This window comes from Neodiprion pinetum, chromosome 2 (assembly GCF_021155775.2).
Source record: "Neodiprion pinetum isolate iyNeoPine1 chromosome 2, iyNeoPine1.2, whole genome shotgun sequence".
Classification (NCBI taxonomy): domain Eukaryota; kingdom Metazoa; phylum Arthropoda; class Insecta; order Hymenoptera; family Diprionidae; genus Neodiprion; species Neodiprion pinetum.
In genome coordinates this window covers 42337213-42362711 of record NC_060233.1, presented here as the reverse complement: position 1 = coordinate 42362711, position 25499 = coordinate 42337213, and the positions used below count along the sequence as shown (strand labels likewise).

General features: G+C 44.0%; 1 protein-coding gene across 3 annotated transcripts in view; it reads right to left on the bottom strand.

Moving 5' to 3' along the window:
- Nucleotides 1–25499, bottom strand: part of LOC124211735 (uncharacterized) — an 83395-nt gene that overhangs the window by 38099 nt on the left and 19797 nt on the right. Inside the window, exons 1-2 of one of the 3 annotated variants that reach the window (XM_046611086.2) lie at nucleotides 11264–11705; nucleotides 5323–5487 (exon numbers count right to left, since the gene is read on the bottom strand). In XM_046611086.2, the coding sequence (XP_046467042.1) occupies nucleotides 5323–5410 (88 nt within the window). In that variant the 5' untranslated portion in view covers nucleotides 5411–5487; nucleotides 11264–11705. Of the gene's footprint in view, nucleotides 1–5322; nucleotides 5488–9887; nucleotides 10025–11263; nucleotides 11706–25499 lie in introns of those variants that run through there. The other 2 variants (XM_069133494.1, XM_046611088.2) reach the window with 2 other exon arrangements.

The following is a 25499-nucleotide window of genomic DNA, read 5'->3' as shown; positions in this document are numbered from 1 at the left end:
GCTTTGCTAAGTCGAAGGGCGTTAACTGCTGGAATGTACGATATCCTTGTGGTTCAATATCCGGCCACAAGGTCAAATTATCGGTCGATAGAATTCTCTATCAATCATCATTTATCCACAGAAAAACCTGTCGGCATAATTTGCTATTAAGAATTAAGTCCACGCATTGGCTTATACCAGTTTAGTGACATAATGTGAACGTATCATTTCCAACTCTTATAGATCACTGTAGCCGAACATCCTTCCGTGCAATACCTGATTACTGGAAAAATCGTAGAATTGGATGGAATTAAATGGCAAATTACCGTCAGAATGCCAAAATTGAATTCCAGCATCGTGGAAATGGACGAAGTTAATTTCATAATTTCCTACGGGAATGTGCAGCATTGCAATCGTCTCATGTTAGATACTAGGTACAAGTAAATATTTTATACCTTTAAGATTCTAATTGTCATTGAAATATTTTCTGTTAATTTTAACGCAAAATTACTGTAATTTCTCAATTGATTAAGGCACCAACATCATTTATTGTTGTACCAACATCAAATTTTCGCAATAGTTACAAGAATAGTTATATAGATCCTAGATTTCCTGGTTACAGTTACAAAACTCAAAGTTCTTGAGCGATTATATTGGACGCGAGAAATCTAGCTGAATTTTTTAACTCCGAGCGCCGCTTGTAATTCGCTGGAATCCTATTGAAAACTGCAGTATAAAAATCCGGATTTCCTGTCGACTCGATGATAACAAATCCAGGTATATATAATACATATGAGAAAGTTGGCACAAGTATAACGGCGTGGATTAAATCAGCCCAACCGGCCAAAAATCGTGTACAATATCCGCCGTATAAGCCCGGTTATAAATATCTCAAGCGTGTTCAGGCAGCTCGCTCCACTTTTCAACTGTAAGTGGTATAGGAGTTCGAAAAGTTTTCTAACAACCGTGTGAAGAGTCTGCGCCTAACAACCCTGCAGCAGACGCGAAGGTTGTGTGTTAGAAACTAAAATTTCAATTATGAAAACGGAGGAAAAAAATCGGGTGAAAACTTTTGCCAATCTTTGCTACAAGTTTACACGCGAGATGGGTCGGAAAGGAGTAAAAATTCGGACTCATCTTTTTTTTCCCGATAGTAGCACTAATGCCCACTAAAACGTCGCACCTACAGACTTTTTGGAAAATTATTACTTTTACAATAAAATATATACTGAAACAGTTTTTCCCGTTTTATTTCCATAAGAAACTTCGGTCGAAATGCGGACTATTTTAGGGTTGAGACAAAACTCTGAAAAAGTTAGGCATGTGTTTTTAAATTATTTGCAGTTGATCTAGGAGTGGGAGGGCGTCAAAAATTCATCAATACTCTAATTAAGGACCACCCTAATGTCCCGTGCATCCTCGAATCAATGAACGTTCCAAGTCTGTGCAGAGAGAATGGGGGAGAGAGAGTGAGAGAGAGCTGTATGAGACAGCGGCTACAAGCGGTGGTAGAGTAACTACTCGCCGATCCTAAATCCTATAACATTTCCCGAAGTAAGGTAAACTGCATTCCTTCGCACACGTAAGCCACGGTGTGTAACGTCGCTCTAGGCGCGCGTTAAACGTATGTATGTACCTACGTGATAGCGAACCGTGGAACAGGGATAACGCAATTACCTACAAAGTTGTAATCCTTGCCCGGTATAAATTGGCCGGTGTTGTGCTAATCGGGAGCTTAAATAGTCCGTTTAAGAACGTCTTAATACCCGGTTAATCCCAGCCCTGGTTAGCCTTTACTTTTGTCGCCATTCGCGAGTTCCCCTTCCGCCCCTCGCTGCCTCAAAACCAAATCCCTCGTTGTGTGGATCGACCATTTGCACGTCATGGATTTCCCCGCGATTTATTCGCCTACGATTTTTGCCTGTCGAAGAATTGTTGCCAGTCAAGAATTCTATTTATTTATAGCTTTTGTTGAGAAGGAAATTGGGGAAGCTTTGGGATATGGCCAGCGCCCGATACCTGATGGTTTGAAGAAAAGAAAAGAAGAAATTAGGAAGCCGAATTTTTGCTCGCAGTAAATCGGCGAGACACTCAGAATTACCGACAAACTCGGAGTATCCACGAGGCTTCAGCGAGACTAAATACGACCGTGAAGGGCAAGTACTTACTTTGAGTGACGGTTTTACAAATGGAAGGTATTAGTCGTAAAATTTCGTTCAGCAGCGATACATGCGAATTTTTCCCGAGACAAAAGGACTGCAGGTTGAAACGAATTCTGGGTATACATTCTTTGTTTCTCCTACATTTTTCCGCTCGGCATATTTCCTCAGGTAAAAATTGTGAAGAAACAAAAAAGAATATCTGAAAAAGGGGGAAAAGAAGAGCAGAATTGCAGGCGTTTCAACTCTCTCCCTCTCTCTCTCTGTCTATCTTTTCTCTCCTTTCCCTCGAAAGGGCTAAACCGTAAAGAGAAATACTTTCCACCGTAAAAGCCCTATTTAAGCCCAGCCATTGAGGTCACGGTCCTTCGGCTCTTTCTCGGCTTTGTCGCCATTCAGTGGACGGCGCCTCCTCCGCACGTCTCCTCGCGAACGCGCGTGGCTCGCCTTTCAACGAGCTTGCGAGGACTTCCTCCGTATAGGTTGAGCTGCCGGTCTGATTTCGGGGTGCAGAGAAATCTGAATACAAATCTGGGAGAGCTCGAGTACCCGCGATGGCTGCAGGGAGGCGAAGGGAGGCGATGGGAGGCAAAGGGAGGACAGCCAAGCTCCAACCGTCCGCCGTTTCTCCTCCTCCACCTCCTCCCGATCCTCATCCTCCTCGTCTCTTTTCCATCCTGGAATAGACGCGCGGTTTTCGCGGTGTGTAAAACGTTCGTGTGCGACGAGCGGCAGCCGTCACCGGATTCCGTCCCTTAAGGCAGTGTGAGAACGTCACGTTTTTAGCAGCTGACAAAGCAGTACGCGCCTCACTCGACTTCGCTAACTGAACCGAAAGACGTAGGGATTTTGCCGACTCCTTCCACCCAGCCTAGATAACGAATTATACAGGCAAGAAAAACGACAGGAGCTACCCTTTCAGAAATTTTTTTCTCAACAATCTGCATAAATTCTCGCTTCTGGGCTTACCGACGCACCTCATTGCCAAGCACCAATCGGACCCAAAATGCGGTAGGGAGTCAGCTACGTTATGTAGCTAAATAACAAAGAACTTTTCCCAACTTTCAAAGAACGACGTACCCGAAAGCAGGTATACAAGCCCGGTTCTGGATACAGATTCCGATACGGACATTTACCGACACTTAGCCAAGACGCAAACCTTTTTGTAGAATTCAAGCCAGCCAGAGTGGGGATATTCCCCACCGTCAAAGGTACCAGAAAAAGGTTCGTGTCTTGGCTAAGTGTCGGTAAACGTCGGTATGCCAGTCTGTGTCCAGAACCGACCTTGTGTACCGACCTACTCTCGAAGAACTGTACAGCCGGAAGTATGACGTAAGCTGCTTGTGAATAAAACCCGGGCCGGCGAGCTCGCAGCGAGTGGCTCTAGCTCGCGCATGAGGGCTAAATTCGAGGCCATCATCTTCCACCCCGCATCCCTAGCTCCGGTACTCCGTAAACCCTCTAACCGCGACCTCGACTCGTCTCGGCTTTCTCCCACCTCCCCTTGATCCAGGACTGAAACGGGAGAGCCTGCCTAGACACTTGACGCCGAAAAGCCCCTCGTCTAACCGTCGTTCTCGAAACCAGTCCCCGTCCTAGGGCGCACTTTTCCTCCCCCGAGAATTGCTGATCCGGTGGGGTGAAACAGGATAATTTCGATGGGGGGATGAAACGCTCGCGAATTTCTTAGCGATCAAGACTCATTCCCGGAAGGGAAGTCTGATCTTGAGTGCCAATTGAGCAGCAGCTGGGGAACGTCCGGGAAGAACCGAGTTGGAGATCGAAACGGTAAAGCTATTCGCACTCACCGCTGCTACAATCAGTCGGACGCATAATTATATTCGTTTCGCTCGACTCGTCCTGATCCTGCAGCTATATATTCGCCATGCCGGCTTGATTTATCAAATTTCCTCCGATTTCCGTAACGTTTCTCTACTTCATTAATTTACCCCAATTTACCCTCTCTTCATTTCAATCGTCTTCACCACCGTCGCAAGACGCATAAATTTATTCCACGTCAAATTACTTTCGAATTTGCTTGTTCGTGAATATTACGACATCAGGAGAATTGTAGAGAATCTTCTTCTGTTTTTCCCTTCAAATTTTTAGAGTAATGGAAAAAAATACGATTCTATAATACCGTGAAAAAATTGCCGCGATCTCTTACGAGCCTCGAAGCAATGTTATTATTATTGTTGTGGTTGTTGTTGTTGTTATTATTATTATTATTATTATTACTACTATAATATCATTATTGCCATAAAAGTAATACGTTTTTCCTCACCCGCCTACGTATAATCGATCGTGCAGAACATGTCGTAATGTTTGAGTAATTTCCACTCTTCCCCCAAGGGGCGTAAAAAATAACCTGCGGCACGTCAAATGGCTCGTGCGTAATATATTTGTCCTCGTATCTATTATACGAACAGTGGGGCAAACAGACAGACACAACGGTGGATATACGGTGCATGGTGCAGGGTGTATAATAGATGTCGATGACGAGGGGTAAATCACTCGTGTGTATACGCACTTCGGAAATGTGTACCGGAACCCTCCGAACTATAATTTCTGGAGAGCCGGCTTGAGGCGGAAGGCACACATTTCTCCGGCTGCCGTCACGCCTGTGTGAACACAGTACGAGCATAAACACAGACCCATGTATGCACATACATACGTACACGTATATATACGTATACGCGGAGAGTAACAAGTGTAACACAATATTTCATAGAGCTGTTTCCCGCAGCTAACGCAGCTGAAAGCAATCGATCGAAACTTCGTCAACCATGGTCGTCAAGCTTAACAACGCCGGGCAACAAACTCTCCGAAACAAATCCTTTGTCTCTATCCTAACTATTATCGAACAATCCTGCAGCAGGGCACTTTTGGTACAAAGTACGATCTATGTATAGGTATACCGTCTCGCCGTCGCTACGCTCTTGGAACTCGAGTTTAACTCGCGTTGGTACAAGACGTCGAAGATAATGCCGAGACTTGAATAAAGTCCTTTGAGTCTACTTCCAATCTTCAAGCTTATCGCAAATAATTCACTTTTAATGATCATTCGTATCATTCGACTCGGTCGGTGTTGTAGTTTGTATAACTCGAATTGATGCGAGGTGATTTGGCGCTTTTCGAATCCCTAGAGGTACGAACGCGACGAGTAGATGGAAAGTTAACTTACTTTTTCGAATGGCTGCAGGACTCGGGGTGGCCAGGGTGAGTATGGCCAGCGCAAGAAGCCCCCAACCGCCAACGACGGCAGCAGCCATCGGGGTGTCCCGTCTCTGAACCCTCCTTCGTTCCCGATCGTCAATCTTCCTCGTCAGGCCTCATTTGCGGCGACCACCTGCACCGAGAAACCCTTTATTCAGTATCGTCCGACCTAGCGGCGTTACGTTACGGTACACATCTAACTTGATCCATGGTTATAGAAACTGTTAAAAACACCTAAAGGGTTGAAAATTTCAGTTACGTCGTCACACCGCATCTCGGTGCACGTTGATAAAACAAATCTGCGAAAAAATATTTCATTTCAGCCGCGTGGGATGTTTTTGGTAAATATTTTGATTTCGAGCGCGCTGAATCCAAAAATTACTTCCATGTACCTCCGTTACGTTACAGTATTCTTGCAAAATACAAGGTGTTTGGATAACAAAAAGAAGCATAACAATAATGAAAAATTCACCATTTTGTACAATGAACTAAACAATACTTGGTACAAAAATTAAACGAAAGAATTCTTCGTGAAATGTACTTAACATTCCGTGTTCGTTCTCTTTGCCTGTTAAACCTTTTCTTCTACTCTTTTACACTTCTCCGAACACGCTTCCGCCTTCCAATTTCTGTTTCTCCGTTAGTATTTATTCTCGAGTCTCACTCTAATACATATTAAATGGAAGTAAGAAATCACTTTTCAGAATCAAGAAAAGGATACCAGATTTCGAGTTAAAAGGGATTTTCACTCTAAATGAAACTGCAACCACGAGTTCAAGAAAAAAAACCTGACGTGTGATCTGTAAGAAAAAGTATTAAAAAAACCTGTGCAATTTTTTGGCTGCTGACCTGTGTAACGAATGAATGAATGAATGAAAGCGCGCAGAGGCTGCAAGCTTTTACTCTATTGAACCTCACGAATGACTAAAGCACTCCCAGATACCGTGTCAATATCGATGATTCCGCCCTGCAAAGAGGCTTTTGATACCTGCAGGGTGATTCGCGCTCCGCGTATTCGTGTTCCGTTGGGTAATTGTTGGGAGACCGCGTTGAATTTATCCGGATCAAATTGCGGTAAAAGTACCTTTGCGGGAACCGAGGCGTAGAAGCCAAGTGACGACAAGTGGAGGGACCAAAGTGAGTTCCGGCGCAATTGAGTAGACGCGGGCAAACACTTTGAGAATTCAGAACAACCGGGTCGATATTGATTCATGCTGGTAACGGGGTTGAAACTCCCCGATACCCCCGATGCAACTCCTCTACGTGTCGGCGATGAACCGTTGCTATACTTCTGCTTCTACTTCTGCCTCCAGCACTTCGACTACCACTCTTCGCAATGTGAAATATTTATTGTCACCTCGCGATGTACAGTCACTCTGCGCGGTGTGGTTGTCAACTTTAAAAGTAAATTGAACGAAAAAAAGAGGACAAGTTATTGAAATTCTGATCCAAACGGATCCAGCTCTCTCGGAGGAGCAATTCCATTTTAGAAACGTTTCATATTGTGCGTCCGGAGATATTTCTTACAACTTCTTCTCGCGCATACCGACGTACGTAAGGATTCTCGCAAGTTCTATATTAAAAAAAATATCTCTCAAATTCGAGGAATTTTCTCACCGGTTTTCATGGTATACCTATACACGCGCGAGTTAAGCACGCAGCAAGTTTCCGGCGTGATTTTCTTTAAACTTTCGCAAAATTTCTGCACTGCGATGGCACTCGGTAACATCGCCGGGAATAATTTTATCGATTTACGATTTAACTCTATTTTCTATACGTCGCGACGTTAGACGTTTCTATAGAGCAGCTTCTTGCCCCGGCTGGCGCCATTTAGTCGCGTTCCCGCTCCGAGAGAAACCTTCGCCATTAATTGGCATCCCCATTAGTACAGAATGCAAAAAGTTACCGGAGAATTTAACGGGAAACTTTTTCACCTTTATTTTTTTGCCCCTTCTTTTCTATTATCATTTTTGTTTTCTTGTCTACATTTTTTTGCCCACTGACTAGTCGCAAAGGTCGGAAGGTTAGCAAAGTCGTTTGTTTTTTTGCTTCAACGACTGCAGATTAGAGGAGAATTGTTTTCATATTTTGCAAGGGGAATTGTATGTATCTGTATTGTTGGTAATTTTAGTCAAATCCTGAAATTTTTAGCTCGCCAGACGACGGGAAAAATTCGAGAGAAGAGTATATTATCATTATTATTATTATACATATAGGTAGGGTGGGTTGTGGGAATGGGAATGGGGATGGATACGCGGCTGCGGCAATTAACCTCACGATTTAATACGATAGGCTGTCGCGTGCCGCAAGTCCTTCTGATTTATATAATAAAACCCGGCATCAATTAAATCAGTCAAGAATGTAGTTAGCGCGCGATAGGAATTGAGATGAATTATTATATCGCGTCCGATATTACTTATGCATGGCAATTACAGGTCGCAGGAAACGATTAATTAACCAATTTACTCGAGCAAAAGTCAAAGTTTCAGCGCATGTTTTTTACTTATAATTCCTAACATTCCCTTCTCCTTGTATAATACGTATTCAAAATTTACAATCGTTGATAAACCGATGCTCAAAGGTATCAAAGTGTTTTTTTTTTTTTTTGCAAAACTCTGTTGGCTGAGAAATTTAGCTACGATTATACAACGCGTTGAAATTGCGAACTAGCAAAATAATTGATTCGATAAATTTTTTAGGGAGAGGCCGACACTCCGCCGTGTAATTAAAACCAAGGTGTAAGCCAGAGGATCGAAACTCGTAATGAAAAAGCTTTCACGAACAAGATAACGGGCGGAAAAATTCTTGACTTTATCCTCCGTGACCGTGTAAAATACAGAGAGAGTGGTGGATTTTTCGTATGGGGGGTTGGGACGGGGTTCCTTTCGGTTCGCCGTAACCATCCCCGCGGAACGGGCAACGAAAGACTCTCTCTCCCTCTCTCTCTCTCTGTAGCAAATGAAATAAGGTGGCTCGAAATTACATTGCTATTCTTTCCTCGTGATATTGTTGCCTTTATTTCAGCTCCGTCCGAAACAGCCGCGTGGAAATTTAAACCATGGAATCGTTGAAACGAAGCACGTACTCTGCGTACCCGCTTCGGTCGACATCCCCTAATTCGATAGAGCTGCAGATCCGCCCCCTAGATTCGTCATTTCGCATGCATAATTACAAAAAAAAAAACAATACGAATAATCGTGAAAAGTAAAGAACAGTTATCACGAGTATCGGCAACGGAAATTGTTCGTGTATTCGACAAAGGAATTCGTGATATGATATACCTAGACGCGTTTATACGTTTTTCCCCTTTCCGTTTCCTTCCTCATTCTCTTCAATTTTATTACGTTCTTTCTCTTCACTTCGATTCCACACTCGACTTTTTTCAGCCATGCCTGGTGCACGTTTGTAGCTCTCGAACTGATTGTGAGCCCGGCTCGTAAACGTTTCTAACTTACGCTCTGCGGTACGCGAAACGGGGGGGGGGGGGGGGGGAGGAACGGGATGTATTATACGTATGCTAGAGGGTTGGTTATTCGGGTTGCGCTGTGGAAAAATAAATTTCAAGTAAAAGTTCGAGAGTGGAATACAGAGAGAGCGTACAAGCGGGCAGGCAGGCAGGCAGCTAGGATGAAGCCGACAGGGAGGCCCGTCGTTTCTTTCCAGTTAGGGAATAAAACTTTTCCCCAAGTATTGTGTCTCTGCAGGGACAGAGCCGGAGGAAGAAGAAAAAAATACGATGATGACAGCTAAATTGCAGATAGTGCCGGCAAGGGGGAACCCTGTACATGTTTATATTCACTGGGGCTCGTCTTTTGCAAGGTCCTTTTCAATTTAGGGGCTGTTTATTACTCCAGTCACGAACCGCGGCCTGTAGGGATGATTTTTTGCACTTGAACCGCCAAAAAGCGTAAGGACATACCCTCCTACCGAAACACGTATAGATTACACGTGTATACGTACGCATGTATAATATTATTATACGTTTCTCTACTTGTCTGAACTTCTAATTTAAATTTATGTATTCAACCCGTAGCCGGGATTTGCGGCTTTGAAACGGAATCTGCTAGCGTAAGAAAGATGAGAAATATAACAAGGAACAAAAATAGTATATCCATTTCTTCGGCTAACGGAATGCTTCAATATACATATACGAATCGAAAGTTTCGTTCTACGTAATTTTGTACTTTTACTCGTACAAGACGATTTAAATTGAATCGTCTCGGTTTGGATGCCATGTTTAGTCTACGGTAAATTGTTACATGTAAATGTGTATGAAGAATATTTGTTTAAAACTCTCCCCCCACCGGAAAATTTGTCTCAGCATAATTTAGGCTTTCGTTATTAAAGTAAGGATCGGAGACTGCAAAGATAATGGGATTCAACTTTTACATATTATACCTGTACAGAATTTTTTCTCTCAACTCAAATTCGTTTTACAAAAGGAATTCAAAATTATTATGGAACAACTGCGATCACGATATAAAATGGTAACAGACGAAGAATATACATCTATATGAACAGTTTTTTTTATACCTATTCGTATAGTTGACACCATTGTTAGTAATGCATTACCATATTTTTCGACACGTACAAACCACAATACAATATTATTCCTAACTACTGACACTTGATGACACAAAAAAACAACAGGAAATTATAATAAAATATGAAACAAAAGAGAGTGTAAAAAATTGTGTATGTATGCACTTACCACGTGTAAATATACATATATGGGGCATTCCACGCCATTTTTGATTTTGCTCAAAAATTTGAATAGGATATTCCCAACTCCAAAACAGTATTCCGAAGTTTCTCACATTTTGTGAACTAAATTTGTTTCACTTATGATATTTGATACTAACATGTCTTTGGCGATTGTTTAAGAATCTTGAAAAATTTTTTAAATTTTTGTATCAGAGATCTAAATTTTCGCCAGTCCACTCTCGGTCTAGGTTTAAAAATTTTTACGTCTGACACAAAATTATCGATAATTTTTTCAGAGCTCTAAACAACAGCCAAAAACATGTTAGTTCGTAAACATCATGACTAAAACAAATTAATTACAGAAGATGTGAAAAACTTCGAGGTACCGTTTTGAAGTTGGGACAATAGCATCAAAATTTTTTAACAAAATCAAAAATGGTAAGGGTCGGACGTTGGTTGAGTTGGCGTGGAATGCTTCATACGCATGATTAAAGAAGCGGGGAAAAAAAAATAAAAAATGAAGCGAGGGAAGCATCCGAATCAAGACAAAGTGAAATAGACAATGGAAGAAATACGAAATGGGGAGAATACGTCGCATCGAAAACCCGGTGAAACGTACACGGAATTTCAATTTCATTGTGCTAATGAAGATTGTCGTTCCGTCGCCCGCCAAACACACACACACACACACACCCACGCACTTACACAGACGTATATACACCTCGCGAACGTAGAGACAGTGAAATAAACGGTGTACCACAAATACACGGCAAACGTAGGCACATGCACAAAAAATTTCCTTCGACGAATGTTAGAGTTGTCATAAAACGCTATACCCAGAACCGTTACCGGGTTTTATAAGAGATAGAAGAAAAAAAACCGTCTACATACGTAACGATATCCACACAAGCACACGCACAACCTGCCTATGACATATAAATATATTATACATTAATCGACGAATGACGAATTGCACAGAAAATATAATGAACGGGACATGGCGTGTTCCGGAATGAATCACGTACAAGGTAATTGTTCAACAAAGAGAAAACACTGAAACACAGTTAGAGATAATTGTAAAAACTACGTAGAAATAGAAATATTGAAGAGGAAATAATCAAGGAACATTAAGCGTATATACAGCATAATAATAAAAATGAATTCAACTTCTTCCGTATATTTATCTACAGGCAAACGATCATCACCTGGTTCACCGCGAGGCGCACACTCTTCCCGAGGCACAATCCTTCACTGGGGACAACGAGGCAATAATATCCCCGGGTTATCACAGCGCAGATATACGCGTATATTGGTTATACTTCTCTACGTATGCGGGGGAGTGAAACGGAACGTCGACGTTAGTCCCCTGCGTACGGAACGAGATACACTGACGGAGCGATAGAGCGAGAGAGAGAAAGAGAGAGAGAGAGAGAGAGTGATAACGATAGACAGAGGGGTCGAGGGATGAGGTGGATCGGCGAGAGGGTTGGGGGCGAGGGGGGGGGGGGAGAGAGACAGCGAGGAGAGAGAGAGAGAGCACTGAAAGCACTCGCAGAGGGGAGGGACGACCGGCAAGTCGTCGAGCTGACGATGAGCGAGAGCGGCCCGTCGACGGTCCTTGGCCAGCGGGGGTACGTGCGACAGTAAGCAGCGACGCCGAAAGCTCGAAAGCCCGAAAGCCCGAAAGCTCGGAAGCTCGGAGGCAGGTAGGCGCGCGTGGCGGCGGGTCGAGTCCGCGCAAGCTCCGTGCATCCCCTTCTATTCCCAGCAGCGAGCACAGTGTAAGCTCCTTATACTACGGGTGGCGAGGATCGCGGCGAGGGCTGTTTTATGCGGCCGGCGGAATCACCTGGACGTCTCACGTAGCGTTTTCACGTTCGAAAGTTTTACATTGCCCGCCGCCACTACCGGCAATGATCTTTTATACCTCATCGTTGTCTCCGTTCGCGGATCGGGATCCGTGCAAGCTCCTAGAGCCACGGACCTAGTAACGGGCTGCAAGTATCAACCGTGGCGCAAGAAGTCACGGACGAGCTTTTTCAAGCGAAATTTCGGTTCCGAGCTTTTTTCTACAGCATTTCGGACGGTTTAATTGAAAATTGACTGCAAGCTGTCTGTAGCCGATGTGGTCGAGGAGACGCCCCCCACCAACCCTCCTGAAAATCGAAGAAAGGAAAGGATAAGGAGGGGACGGGGGTGGGGGGGGGGGGGGGGGGGGGGGGGAGTTGGGGTCGGTAAAAGAAATTTAACAACCAATGTAGGAAAGGCTCGAGGGGATGAAGAGGGGCCGAAAGTTGGCCGGTACTTTGTTCACAATTACTGAATGTTCGACGAGGAATCGATGGGGTTGGAAACTTTTTATATTAAAAGGGTGAGGCGCGAAGGGTGAGGAAAGCTTCCGTTTCTTTGACGGATTCGTAAACTCGACCGTTGTTCGACGACCGGACGTTTGCTAGGCGGAAGGTGCTTTTTTCCGACCGCTCGCAAGCCTCAACCACGATATAATGCATTGCGTGTGTCGTGTGTTGTGTGTTCACCCATACGCGGAGCCCGATTCTTACATCGGGACCGAATCCTTCCACCATTCCAGGCAGTCCGTAAGCCGTATTATACGCTTCGTCTTATGTACGATTCCTTCCGCAACTCGTCGGGTCGTAGTCGTCGAGGCTTTTTTCCCTCCAAGCTTTTGGATTCCGGCGGCTGACTGGAGCCTCGACGTCTCTTTGTTGTTGCTTTTCCTTTGTAACCCTCGTTGCTACGAGCTGTCTCCGATTTTTTATGCCTCGCTAAACCTGCCATATTTCATAACTAGTTGCCGACTTCTTTATTCATATCTCATACGTCTATTTTTGCATTCCTCTAATCTCGCGCCTTTTTGTTCCTCTCTTTACCCTCTACACAAAACTCGCAGTGAGTAATATCTATCACGAAGTCAAACAGGGTCGTTAATCCTTGATTCTGTCCTGCCCTGGAGAGCTTTTAAGCTTGTAAAAAAATTAATAAAACAAACCGCGGTACAAATAAACTCTCGATTAAACCGTCAGAAAGATAGGCCTGTATATATGACAGATTTCTGTATACACTTTGAACAAAAAAAAAAAAAAAAGTATTTTTAGTCAATGAACCTGTGCGTGAACCCCAAAAAAAGCTTCCGTCAATTCACCGACAGTAAATGCGAGATCACCCCTCAACCCTTGACAGTCATACGACTGATGCACACAAAGAGTGTTACACACATTCATGCAAATCTATATTCTCCCCCGCAAAGGGGGATTATAGTCGAGGGAAAAGATCGATGCGCTGTCAATTAGTAAACGACGTCGAGCGTGGACGCGGGCATCGCGAATCGTCCATCTCTATGACCAGAGTTCCATAGGACGGGTATACATAGGTGTACACACATGTACACGTGTGCACGTACAACCTGCGTCACATACCTATGTACATAGATATCTGTTGTTGGGATCTCGTTGTGGTCAAGATTTGATGGCGTTCGTACGTGACTCGTGTAAAGTATTCAGGGCTGTTTTCTTATTTACCAGCTTTTCTCCTCGGACACACGTCTGATTTCGCCGAGCATGCATGCAGTTCGCGAAACCGGTAGATCTGTTCATCTGCGCCTGCGGGATCGGATCCCTGGAGGTTAAAATATTTACCATCTCTGGCAAACGGACATGCCCGTGCCCGCCAGCCGCGACTTTCACATTGGATCGGAACTTTATCGCTAATCAACGAAGCGTGTAGTCACCAGCCGACCGATGTAAGTGTAAGGTAGGTATAATGCATGTACGTGATGTTTAGGTGTAGGTATACGGATGTTCGCGTATCCTGTATACCTACAAGAATTTGGCAAGGATTCAGAAACGCCGACGAGCCTTTTGAGCGTACTTTGATACGTGTATGCCATGTGTATCATGGTATGTATACCTATACGTACCGCTATTCGTATTTCACCGGAGATAGCGAAACGACGGATGAAAAAGAGGGAGCAGCGGAAACTCGAGGGAGCCACCAAAACGCAAGTCAAAGGCAGACTTGTAGAGAATTTGCATCAACCGATCGTCCGACTTCAACGGGAATGAAAGATATCATCAGGGTTAAGGATGTACCACGTGTACAGTCCGGTTGGAAAAGTTTCAAAGGGGAAAAATTTCGACACCCCTTCGGAAGCAGTAACTGAGTGAAGAATAAAATCTGATAAGTTGTTTTTGTCAGAAAATAATCCCGATAGATATATCCGTTGGTGTGATGCGGATGAAAATTGACAACCGCAAATTTCAATTGAAATATTTGAGTAATTAATAATGTGACACGGGTTACATTATCGAGCACCTTTTTTTAATCCCAAATTTGTGTAGCTTATTAAATTTCAATGAATAACAGCCCATCTTATTCATTTAATGCAAGCTCAATGTATGCTGCAATAAAGCACAAGTTTATCATTCAAAATCTATATTTATTTTCTATAAGTTATTTCTTCTGTAGATTGAAAAAGTAAATAATATTTAAAGTTTGGACAATTTTTAGAAAATCTATTTACAAACGATCTGACCTACAATTTATCGAAACTGTATTTGAGGTACAGTTTCTTCGTGAAAAAAAATGGCAGAATAGTATCGATGTCTAAAAAATTATTGATAACCGAAATATTGTCGTCTAAATCCGTTGTTTTTCTTGAATTTCTCAATATTAAGGTATCATTTTGAACAAATTGAACTCAGTTGACCTCAGCTACACTTTTCCAGTCTCTACCCGAGAAATCTTTCGTTTGGAAGTTGTTTCGTCCGCATTTTCCGTACACCCGACGTATCCTTAAATATTCAAATAAAGAAAAGCTGACCCGCTGAAAGGATTTCTAGGGAAAACCGGCAGCGATCTCTGAAAGCATCCTTGACCTCTTCGCGGAAAGGAAAAGAAACGAAAACGATTCGCATAAGACGTCAAACGAAGTGCAGGTATTCGTTATTCGAGATATCGCAGGAAGAGGGGACGTTACCAGAGGCATACCGGGCACGGCGAAGCTACGGAATGTACGTACCTAGGGTTATGATTTGTACGGTAGGGGACGAGTCCGCGACAGACCGGGGAATACAGGAAGCGGCAATTTTTTCCCGCCTGCTGGCTGCACGTGGGCGTCAAGGTTTATAGACGGGGCGAACGTGCCGACCCGCACTTTTCATTTCCCGCATTTTCATACCCCCTTCACAGCCGCCCCCGGGAAAAAGAAATGAATATTTATAAGACCCGTTACACGGACACGCCAACTCGTTAATAATCAAAGGAACGATTCCTCCGAAAATCGTCGTGTTTTTCGAAACCCAAAAAAGAGTGAGTGGATTGAAGAAGAAGAGCGAGAGGATGCCTGAAATTTTCTAAAATTGTATCGATCGTGTGAGAATCATCTTCGATCCCTCGGAGTGAACTTTGATTCAGAAAATACGAAGCCAGAACTGTAGCTGTTAGGAATGACCAAAAATAATCGAGTACTTACCGAGTACCTATTTGGCGTAATAAGTGAAAGGTAAATGAATATTTTAACACGAAATTGAAAAATGTTTTGAATGAACTTATAAATTATCAAAAAACTTTTCCGTTATTAAGACTACGTACTGGAATTCACCGTTTTAAAAAACTACGAAATAATCGATTAGTCGATTAACTTTCACCGATTCAATCGGATCGTGTTCGACTATTTTTATGGACTCGGTGCATCGATTATTTTTAGCCTAGTACTGGCTGTTCACCGACGGGAGGTAAAAGCTCGGTACTGAAAGTCGAGAACGGAAGGTTCTACTATGCACGTACAGGGAGTTGCTGGTCGGCGTGCAGGAGGTACATCGAGCCAAATGAGTCTATACATAGCCTGCCATGCCGTACACAAATTAATTTGCTCTCGTTCGACTAGCCAGGCATCGTAAATCTAATCAATGTGTCATTACTCTCCTGCAGTGGCTGACCCTGTTCGTTTGCCGCGGATGCCGTGTGCGTGTTGGTTCTACTATCCGTTTGCACTCCTTCACGAAAGAGCGTTAAGGATTATGTACCAGGTGGGCAGTCCATTAATTTGGTCGAAACAATGTCCCATAAAAAAAGTGATCGATAATCTAACCCGTCTCACTGTCAGATTATAGATTACCGAATGATTTAATACTTCAAAATTCGTGGTTTCCAATTTCTTTTCACCGTACCAAGGATACATAGTTTTCTGATAAAAATTATCACCGTTTAATCCTTTCATTGATTCTAAACACTCTGTTTCTTAACTTTCGCGTTTTGATACCTTTTCGATTCAACCGTATACGTAGCTGTATCTGTGTCCAGTTGCAGAGTGAAACAAAGGAAAAAAAAAGAATTGTGACTCTGTGTATAGATTTCTTTCATGATACTTTGAACTGTCCTCTTCGACCACCGCTGGAGGGAATCCAAAAGCAGGTTTCCGCAGACTTCTTGTCGTACCGAGAATCATCCAATTACCAACTCGTAAACTAATCGTCCATCAGTCTCCCTATCGACCCTCCGTCCCTAACGTTTGTGCAAATTTTGGCCAACGTCGGCGCAGATCGAAGCCAAAAAGCCTCCCGTTACTGCACCAGCTCGAATTAAGTATGCCACACTCCCCACTCGATTCCACCCATTCGTTTCGCGCTCTCGACGTCGAGTGATGGGGCCTCTTTGCAGGAGCTTCCCCCCTCATATAAGCTCCAAGTCCGATACACTTCCGGATTATTGATTGTTGCGGTCAAAGGGGCAGGGAATCGTTACCTGGGGGATCAGAAACCAAGCGGGATGGAGAATCTTGGCCCCGGTGATCTCTTGCCGAGTCTTGGGGCCGCTCAAACTCGAACTCGAACCCGACCCCATCCCCCTCTCGCATGTTTACTTCCTGATTAATCGGGATTGATCTACCTACTTCAACCAACTCCAACGGTGAGCTCGTGACCCGGACCCCTTAGGCACACTTTAACCCAAGCAAAGCTCCATCCTGCGCTAATTCTCCGTGTAAGGTACGATTGGTGGACTGTCATCGCTAATTCTCTCGCTTCTTTATCTCCGATTCCGAAATAGGTATCGATATATTTTCTCTCCCTGTTCAACCTCCCGGCGTGCGAGGTAAATGTTTACGTTACCGTGAAACGACGGGGCGGTTCTTTGCCGGTAAATCTTTGAAGCCGATTTACGACTGGTGATTGACTCTCCAAAATGGCCGGCTCATTAGCCCCGCTCCGTGATAAGCCGGAGCCGGAATCCCGTTCGGTTTTATTAGCGACATTCACCGCTGCAGCGAACAGGTCACGGTATTTACGTCGGATCGCATCGCTGACGGCGTTGGATGAACTTCAACTTTTCCAGAGGAGCGAACTTCCGTTCGTTGCTTTGATAGGTGCACGTATAATACATATACATCCACCTACAACGGGTCTCAAGAGCCGTCGTTATTTCTTTCAAAAAACCTGTAATCATTCCCGAGGACGAGTCAAGTGCCTGGAATAATTTCAAACCGAGACCGTCTCGGTGCCGGTGAAGTGTTCCGCGTGAAGGGCGAAAAACCAAAGTTTGTTAGGTGCAGACCCGGTTTTATTTAACAAGGGAATTATTTGTTAATCAGATAATTCCAGATGCACAGCGATTTCCGGGGTAATATTGACTAGTTCAAAGTTGCCGCGTAGTTGACGCGAAAAAAAATTGTCGAGTACAGGCGGAACGTTTGTACGTGAAATAACTTCCCCGAGCTTTCTCCGGTGCTTCGTAACTCCCTCGGCTGCCGCTTGTTCATCGCTACCTTGAGCAGCGGAAATTTCTGCTCGATTTATTCGAGTTCTTGTAATTATCACGGACCACCTACCCTCTCGAGCTACATGTGTGGAGAAGAGGCCTAATTCGGTCCCCGGGGTTCGGCCTCCGGCCCCCGGCCGACTCTACCTTCAGATTAGAGTATAATTGGTCCGCAACTTCACCCCGCAAACCTTGTATTCCCACCGGGGTAGAAAATGGCGCCCTACCGTGTCTGGAGGGACTAAAACTTGCCAGTTTCTTGGCGCACGCTGAATCGACCGAGCCAATTTACCACTCAGCTCCGTAGTCTAATACCTGCCCGCTTGCCTGCCTCGCGTGTAATCGTAATACACACATCTCTACTTTACACAGATGTATACCTTCGTTACGATATTCCCCTACCAACTTTTCCCGCCATTTAACGAGTCAAATATTTGTCTCGTTACTTTCGACTGATTCTCGAACCGATGAATCCTGCACTAGTTAATTAACACCCTCGTGAACGTGTGCGAGAACATATCGACGGATCATGATTAAGATAAGTGCCCCAGTTGTCGATCCTGTCTCAATTATTCACCTTTTTTAGTTGTATTTCTTTGTTCCTTGGTACTAAAATTAGTGAAAACTAAATTTGCAGTGTCTAACTCTCTAGCGATTGGTTTTAGTCGTTGAAAAATTCACAATTTCTGCCGTCAATTTGTAATCTTCGCAAATAAAAGGTTCCAATAATTGGGTCGAAGCGTGTCAATAACCGGTACACTTAACGTACCCTCCAATCAAATTATTATCAAAACGTAAAGAAAGTAGACAATTCGCCACATGCTATGTACCGTGAAGACGAGCATTTGCTTCGGATATCGATTCCACTCGCGATTCATGCTCTCTGCTTTCGTTTTCGCGAATTGGTAAAAGCATATTCCTCGTCCTACTGATACAGTAAAAAACAGTCGATTGTTCAATCGTCTCGGGAATTCTTTTCTCCGAAAAGATTCCACCCTTCGTCACATCAATTTCTTGTTATTCTGCCTCGGAGGTCGCGATGCGATGAAAAATTAGACGGGAATAGAATAGAAATGTCGCGTTTCGATTGTCGAAAATACACTGAGACAGGGTGGCCACAAAGTCTTGGGAAAAAAATTCCATGACATTTCCGGGTTTTCTGGAATCTAAAACCTAGTCTTCCCTGACATTTTCCCACTTCTAGTAGGTTACTAAAACATCAATCGTTCAGCTTGTTAACTCTATATTCGGTTCCAATTCGATTCGAATTGAATAAAAGTATGATTTATAAAAATATCAGTTTGAGCCAATTTCTTTTCTTGGCGATGAAAAGTAAACTTGTTACATGAAAAAAAACCTTTCTAATTCCCATGATGGAAAGCTGATATTTTCAGTGTTTTCCATGACAAAATAAAAAATCCCCTGACAATTCCAGGTTTTCCAGGTATTTCAGGTGTGTGGCCACCCTGTGAAACCTTCGTAGACAGCCCTCCTCTATAGTTTCGGACCACCCAAGGTTCGTACGTTCCAAGGTCAAGGTAACAGTCTTCATCCCTCCGACTCCAAAGGCGTTCACTTTTGCCCAATACAGGTTAAGTGGGCCAGTCTGCGAAGTTTTCAGCGAGCCCTCGAGCACTCGACACCCTCTGCGGAGATGTCAAGGTGCCTTTTAATAATTCAAAAAGTTTCCCCCGTTTAAAACGGCGACTCGACGCTTCGGCGCCGACGGATCTTCGTCAAGCGATCGGCAAGCCGCGACTCGAAGGCAAAAACCGCGGCTCCCGGGGGTGCACCGAATGCATCCAATTCCAAGTCAGTTGAAACCTCGTTGTTCTTAGCGCAGCATCGAGGATTTCCAAAGCAGAACCGGCGGACGTGGCTCGCACAGCACGTTCGCCATGCCGGCTGACTGCTAATCAGGATGTCGGCAATCTGGTGGCCGACCCGATGTTGGGGGAACCGGTGAATTTCGCTCTCCGTCTCTCCGTCTTCCTCCTTCTCTCTCTCTCTCCGATCTCTCGTCGCCCCCTGCAAGAAGGGATCCGTTCAAAGGAGGCGGGAAATTTCCGCCCGCGGTGTCCGGTCCGATAACTCAAAATAATTAAGCAGTTACACGGCAGTCAAGGCGCCTCAGACTAATTGGCCAGTCACCCTCCATCCCCCGATTTTCCGCTTCCGCATCCCACCCGAGGGACTCTTTCCAGGATCAGGTATACCTACAGGCGGGGCATTGTCTCAACGCTAATTGTTATACACTGATTCTTGGCACGTTTGCCCGCCCCGCTGCTTTTGCCCATCGAAAAATCAACCCCCGTGAACCGATGAACATCGCCTTTTGACGATGGTTATTTTTCTCGATCCGACGTAACGTCATCGTTTCCAAAATGTCGACACAACACATCGATTCAATATACATTGTGGCACGTGACTCGGAGCAAGTAATTCGTCAAGTCGCTTGAGTTCTCATTATCGACTTTTGCACTGACTCCGAATTTCACATTACCAAAGTACTTTGCATTACTCGAATCGAATCAATTTCTCAAGATGCTCCAAAGTATTGAGAATCCCTACTCGGTTGTATCGCGACTTGTATTGTCGACCGTAACAATGAGTCTCATCCGTACAAGTCCTTCGTTCCAGGTCTGACTCGAGCGACTTGTACCGACGTTTGAACTCCGTTCCGTAAAATAACGTGAATGCGCCCCTAGAGTGCGTACTTAACTCGAGCGATTTCCTTTCGCCATCGTTCATTTCCCCAGCGAGAAGTACATCGCAATTTTCTTGAATAATTTATCAATATCGTTTAATACCCCGTACCGAACTTGAAGCTTTCCTCCCTGTCTCTCCGTCGCCACTGTCCTCACATTTCTCTAATGACGCACTGGAGTTCGCCTCTCCAAGAATCATTATCTCTATACAATACTGGCGCAATCCTGCAGCCGGCTCGCGCTAGTATAAGTATAACATATGTTAGTGTAAGTACACATAAACGATATTTCTCAAATGGTCTTTGCACCCTTCGTTTTGAAATACGTGCAGCATATTGAACATGCGGTAATAAAGCTCGATGTTATGCAAATGCAGGGGGATGAATATCGACCCACTAAAACTTCCCGATCGTTCATTATTATTCCTTCGCGAAGCTATCGTCATGTCTGAAGTATATTACAACGACAAGAATAATTGTTACGATCGATTCGTTGTGACTAGGTACATAGGGTGGCTGAACCTTGACGGTTCTTCGACGCTTTCGGCCAACTTCCAACATCGCGACACCCGCCAAGCTTAGCTCCTGCACTCTACTCCCTACCGTTATTAAGGCAACATGACGTACAAATGTTCCGCTAACGACCGAAACTGCTATCATAACGACGACGACGACAACACCCTACGCCGGCAGTCACCTCCAGGTGTTCCAGACGGCTACAAGGACTGCAAGGGCTGCCACGCCGAGCCGGTGAAACTGGGTGCTGGTATAATATCCTCAGAGTGAACGGCTCCGGAATTCACGTTCATTGTCGGCATAGCCTTCGTTCTGCGAAACCCTCGTGCGATTCAATCGCAAGGTAATCGAGCTTGCTTTAATCTCTCGATTCGATTTCACTGCAGAAACGGAAAAGGTAAAAAATAAATAGTGCGCGAAGAAACGTTCCGAGCAAAAAAAAAGATCTTCGCCCATACGACAGGGTCGCTTCGCGCGCTATTCAACCCCTGCAAAATACAAGATTAAAGGGTGCAGTGATCTGCTTGAAAACGGCGAGTCGATCGTTCCTTAAACCAGATTGCACATAGGTAACAGATTTGAGGGATGAATCTCGAGGACAAGAAATACCATCGCGGTAAATGCACAGCCAGATTCTAACCGGATCCACCACGTTAGTGATAAAATACTGTACAACGCTATGCACATACCTGAGGCTTGTGTATATTCTCCTTCAACATATATGTATATGCCGTAGCGGACATCACGCGCATTCGCAGGTACATGCAGGGATAAATTTGCGGAGAAGTGGTCGACGGCGTTGCAGCTCCTAATTTAAACTAAACATTTCCGTCGAACGAACTTGGATGGTTGAGGTTTATACAGAAATGTGGGTGGGATTTGCGGGGTTAACGGGAGAGGTAAAGGGAAAGGGTCCGGGGTTAAAAGCTCGAGGTGAGTATACTCCGGGTTTGTATTTTCCGCCGGCTAGTCTGCCGCCTCGTTATTTCGTCGCCGCAAAACATCGGCTAACGTTTCCACCCCTGCAGTATGGCATTTGTGTAGGTAGCCCGTGTTGGTTGGTATTTCCACGTGTGGATAGGCTACACGTGGATACCTATGTGACACGTTCGCCTGGCTCGTGTGTAACGTGAAAACTCGGTGAGCTTGTTTCGTTTAATCCTCTCAACGATCGCGGCTCACCCGTCCCAGCATTCTCGGCGCGTGGACCTCATCGCTGGGCGAACGTTGCACTCTCGCAAATTCCCTAACTTCGACGTTGGATCGGTGATTGCGAAAATCGACGAAAAAAAAAAAGAAAGAAAAACGAATGAAAAGAAATAAACGGGAGAGAGAGAGAGAGAGAGATAAGGGGGGCGGGGGAGGAGGAATAATTAGCAATCAAAATTTAAAACGAGAAGGGAGGAGATTACCCGGTTCTTCTTCTCGTTCCTTTCAATTATTTAAGAATGTACGAGCCGTACAGCCCGGTGGGGAAATTAGTCAAATGAAAAAGTCATACACTCGAGGTTTAAAAATTCAAACTCAAGTTAATTTACATGAATATTATTAAAATAATCTCTTTTTAACGTGGAAAAATTAAAAACCGCTAATTTAAAAATAAAATGAAAATTATTAGTTGACGGCGATTTTAGAGGATACTAGTTTGTTTTTGAATGCCAAAATCGCACTACTTGTTCATGTTTCTTGCTAAATTGGAGAAACAATGTGATTTTGGCGATGAAAAATGAAACAATAGTCTTAACGGTCCTCAAATTATTGAAACCTAATCAAATTCCTTTTATTTCAATTTGCCATTTTTAACGTTCCTTTGGTGAATTTAAAATCAGCTAACTTGAGTTTCACTCTTCAAACATTCGCTTAATTGTTATTTTTTCCAATTTTTTCACTCAACCGTACGACCGACACTCCTCTGTAACGCTCGGAACGAAGTTCGGACAATTCGAATCACTGTGAGCGCAATGCTGATCGGCGTTACTTTTTCAATTATTACCTTTTTTCACTTTTCTCGTCGCGGGATAGACATGAGCGAGCAGCTTCTGGCACTTACTTGGAAAGTTTGCTAATAAGCTTTCACTCCCACCACCCGTCGAGGATTACTCACTGTTTACAGGCCTGCAGAGTATAAAAAGAATCGAACGCCTTGGATCCAGGTCCCAGCTATATCTCATGGTCTATCCAACATCTGCGAGCTGTGCTCGAGTACATCCCAATGGATTTTACTGGGAGGTGATAAGAATGCCTGTCAACGTAGCGTGAAAAACTCCTCCAACCTCACAACGGAACTTGGAAACTTCCAACGCCGTGTCAGTGAAAGACCGAGAATTTGCTAAAAAATTTCCGAGAAGTTTGACAGAAATTGGAAAGGAACGATATTTACCGATCATCCGTGTCTTTGCTTCGAAATGTCCAAACGAGAGAGTGAAATCAGAGATTAGAAATGTGACAATTAGAACCATAGCGCTAAATTGAACGCTCGAAAGATGCAGACGTATCGATTTATGTAAATGGGAGTAATTCAGCGAGAGACGAGAGTCGTCGTCGATTCCACGGTACCCGTGCATACCCATACATACAAATGCCTTTGGAAGGTAGGTGAATGGCAAATGTACTCGTAATTCCCGGGACTTTCGAGGTCATGCTCGCAGAATTCCATTAGGCGTTGAATGCAGCTTATTGCCCGCTAAAGTGTTTCAGAAATTACTGTGATTCAGTTAGTCGAACTGGTACCAAAGCGAATGGCGTTCCACCCGCCGTTCCCCCCTTTCTGGAGTCGCGTACCGGCAAAACTCGAACCTCCCACTGCTGAGGTCAGATCGAGACACAAAGCCAGCTGCCAGTTTTCCGCTGGAGCTCATAGAAGCTTCTGGCTGATTTTATACGAATTTAAATTTATGGAAATTCACGTGAGCTCTTTGCCGAGACTGTAACTCCACAATTTTCGCTTCGTTTTTTTAAATACGTTCACGGTATATTTATCTTCTTTGATTTCATTTCGAATTTCCCGCCATTTCTGCCTACCGCTTTCGATTTGCTGCAGGCGAGTGACGGCACGTCAACAGGAACTCTGGCGGGAAATCGTACAACGCAATGTGAACATTTGACAGATTAAGTCAAATTTCGATCAGGATTATCAATGTCTAGTGGTGAAAAAATTGGTTAGAAAGACTAGCGCAAGTGTTTGAAATAATGATAACCTCACTGTCACGCTCTCGGATCAGTATTTCAATCGAATAGTAAAAATACCAGTGAAACACATGTAATCGGATAGAGAATCGGTAGATATAGTACAGCGTTTGAATTTGATTACATCGTTGAAAAAATTTCGGTGAGGTTTGGCGCAGCTCGTGTCCGCGTATAGTCTGCAGTCCCGTTTATTTAGGAGATTATGTCTGTTAATCCAGTCAGCTTTTAGTGGAACAATTCTATGCACAGGGTATGTAATCTACGTCGCAATGTTTGCCTTGTTAATATAATCTGTGTGTATAGAGTACGCAGACGGGCATCCACACCATGCAAAAGCCTTGCGCACTTGCCTTCGCATTGCTCTACCTACGTATACTATAGTATATAACAGGCAACGCTGTTAGAGTCGTTTGAAAATTGTGCTCGCGGGTAAATTAGACTCCATTCTCTACGTTCCCTGTCTCGTTGCAGAACTTTTCTATGGACGGTACAACGTGGCTCTTAAAGTGCTCAAGTTTTACTTCGTTAAATTCTTTCCCGTGAGCTGATTCTATCAGCGGTCACAAAATTATTATTATTATTATTATTATTATTATCATTGTTTTTACTACCACGGGTACCAGCAACGGATGAGATTCAACGAGCGAGCATTCCTGTCGTCGAATTATCGTTTCAACGTGCGGACGGAAATTGGTGAAAAAAAACTATTCCGGTAAACTTCCCGAAGAATGCAACGACGCGGGAGAAATATGAACTTCTAAAAAGAAACTTTTCACGTCATACATGTATACCTATATATGTATATGTCACCTGAGGTGTCACCGTGATTCAGAACTGCAAAGTATTAAGTCACCAACCTCGCCATGTTTCACAGTGAAAATCAGCGACGTCGAAAGAATCTTTACCAACTTTTCCCTTTCGCCTTCCAAAGCGTAACAAATTTACTTGCTCTGAGTAATCTTCTCTTGTTTTAAGACAGTTTTGAATTGTTTCTGGAGTCTTTAGCTCTGCACTTTCAGCGATTTGAAATACCTTCGAAAGAAACTCTATGCAGTGCTTGCAAAGCGACCGATGACGGTTTTTCTTCAACTCCACTCGATTTTGAGCAGCAATTTCACCCGGTTTGCATAGCTGTAGAAAACTTTCAATCTTTCGAGGATCTGCCCAGCCCCTCGTTGCAGAGGTGGAAATTTATTTTTAGGAAATTCAAGGTTGACGTGTCCCGAGCCGTGTTCGTGCCAATTAGAGTCACGAAATTT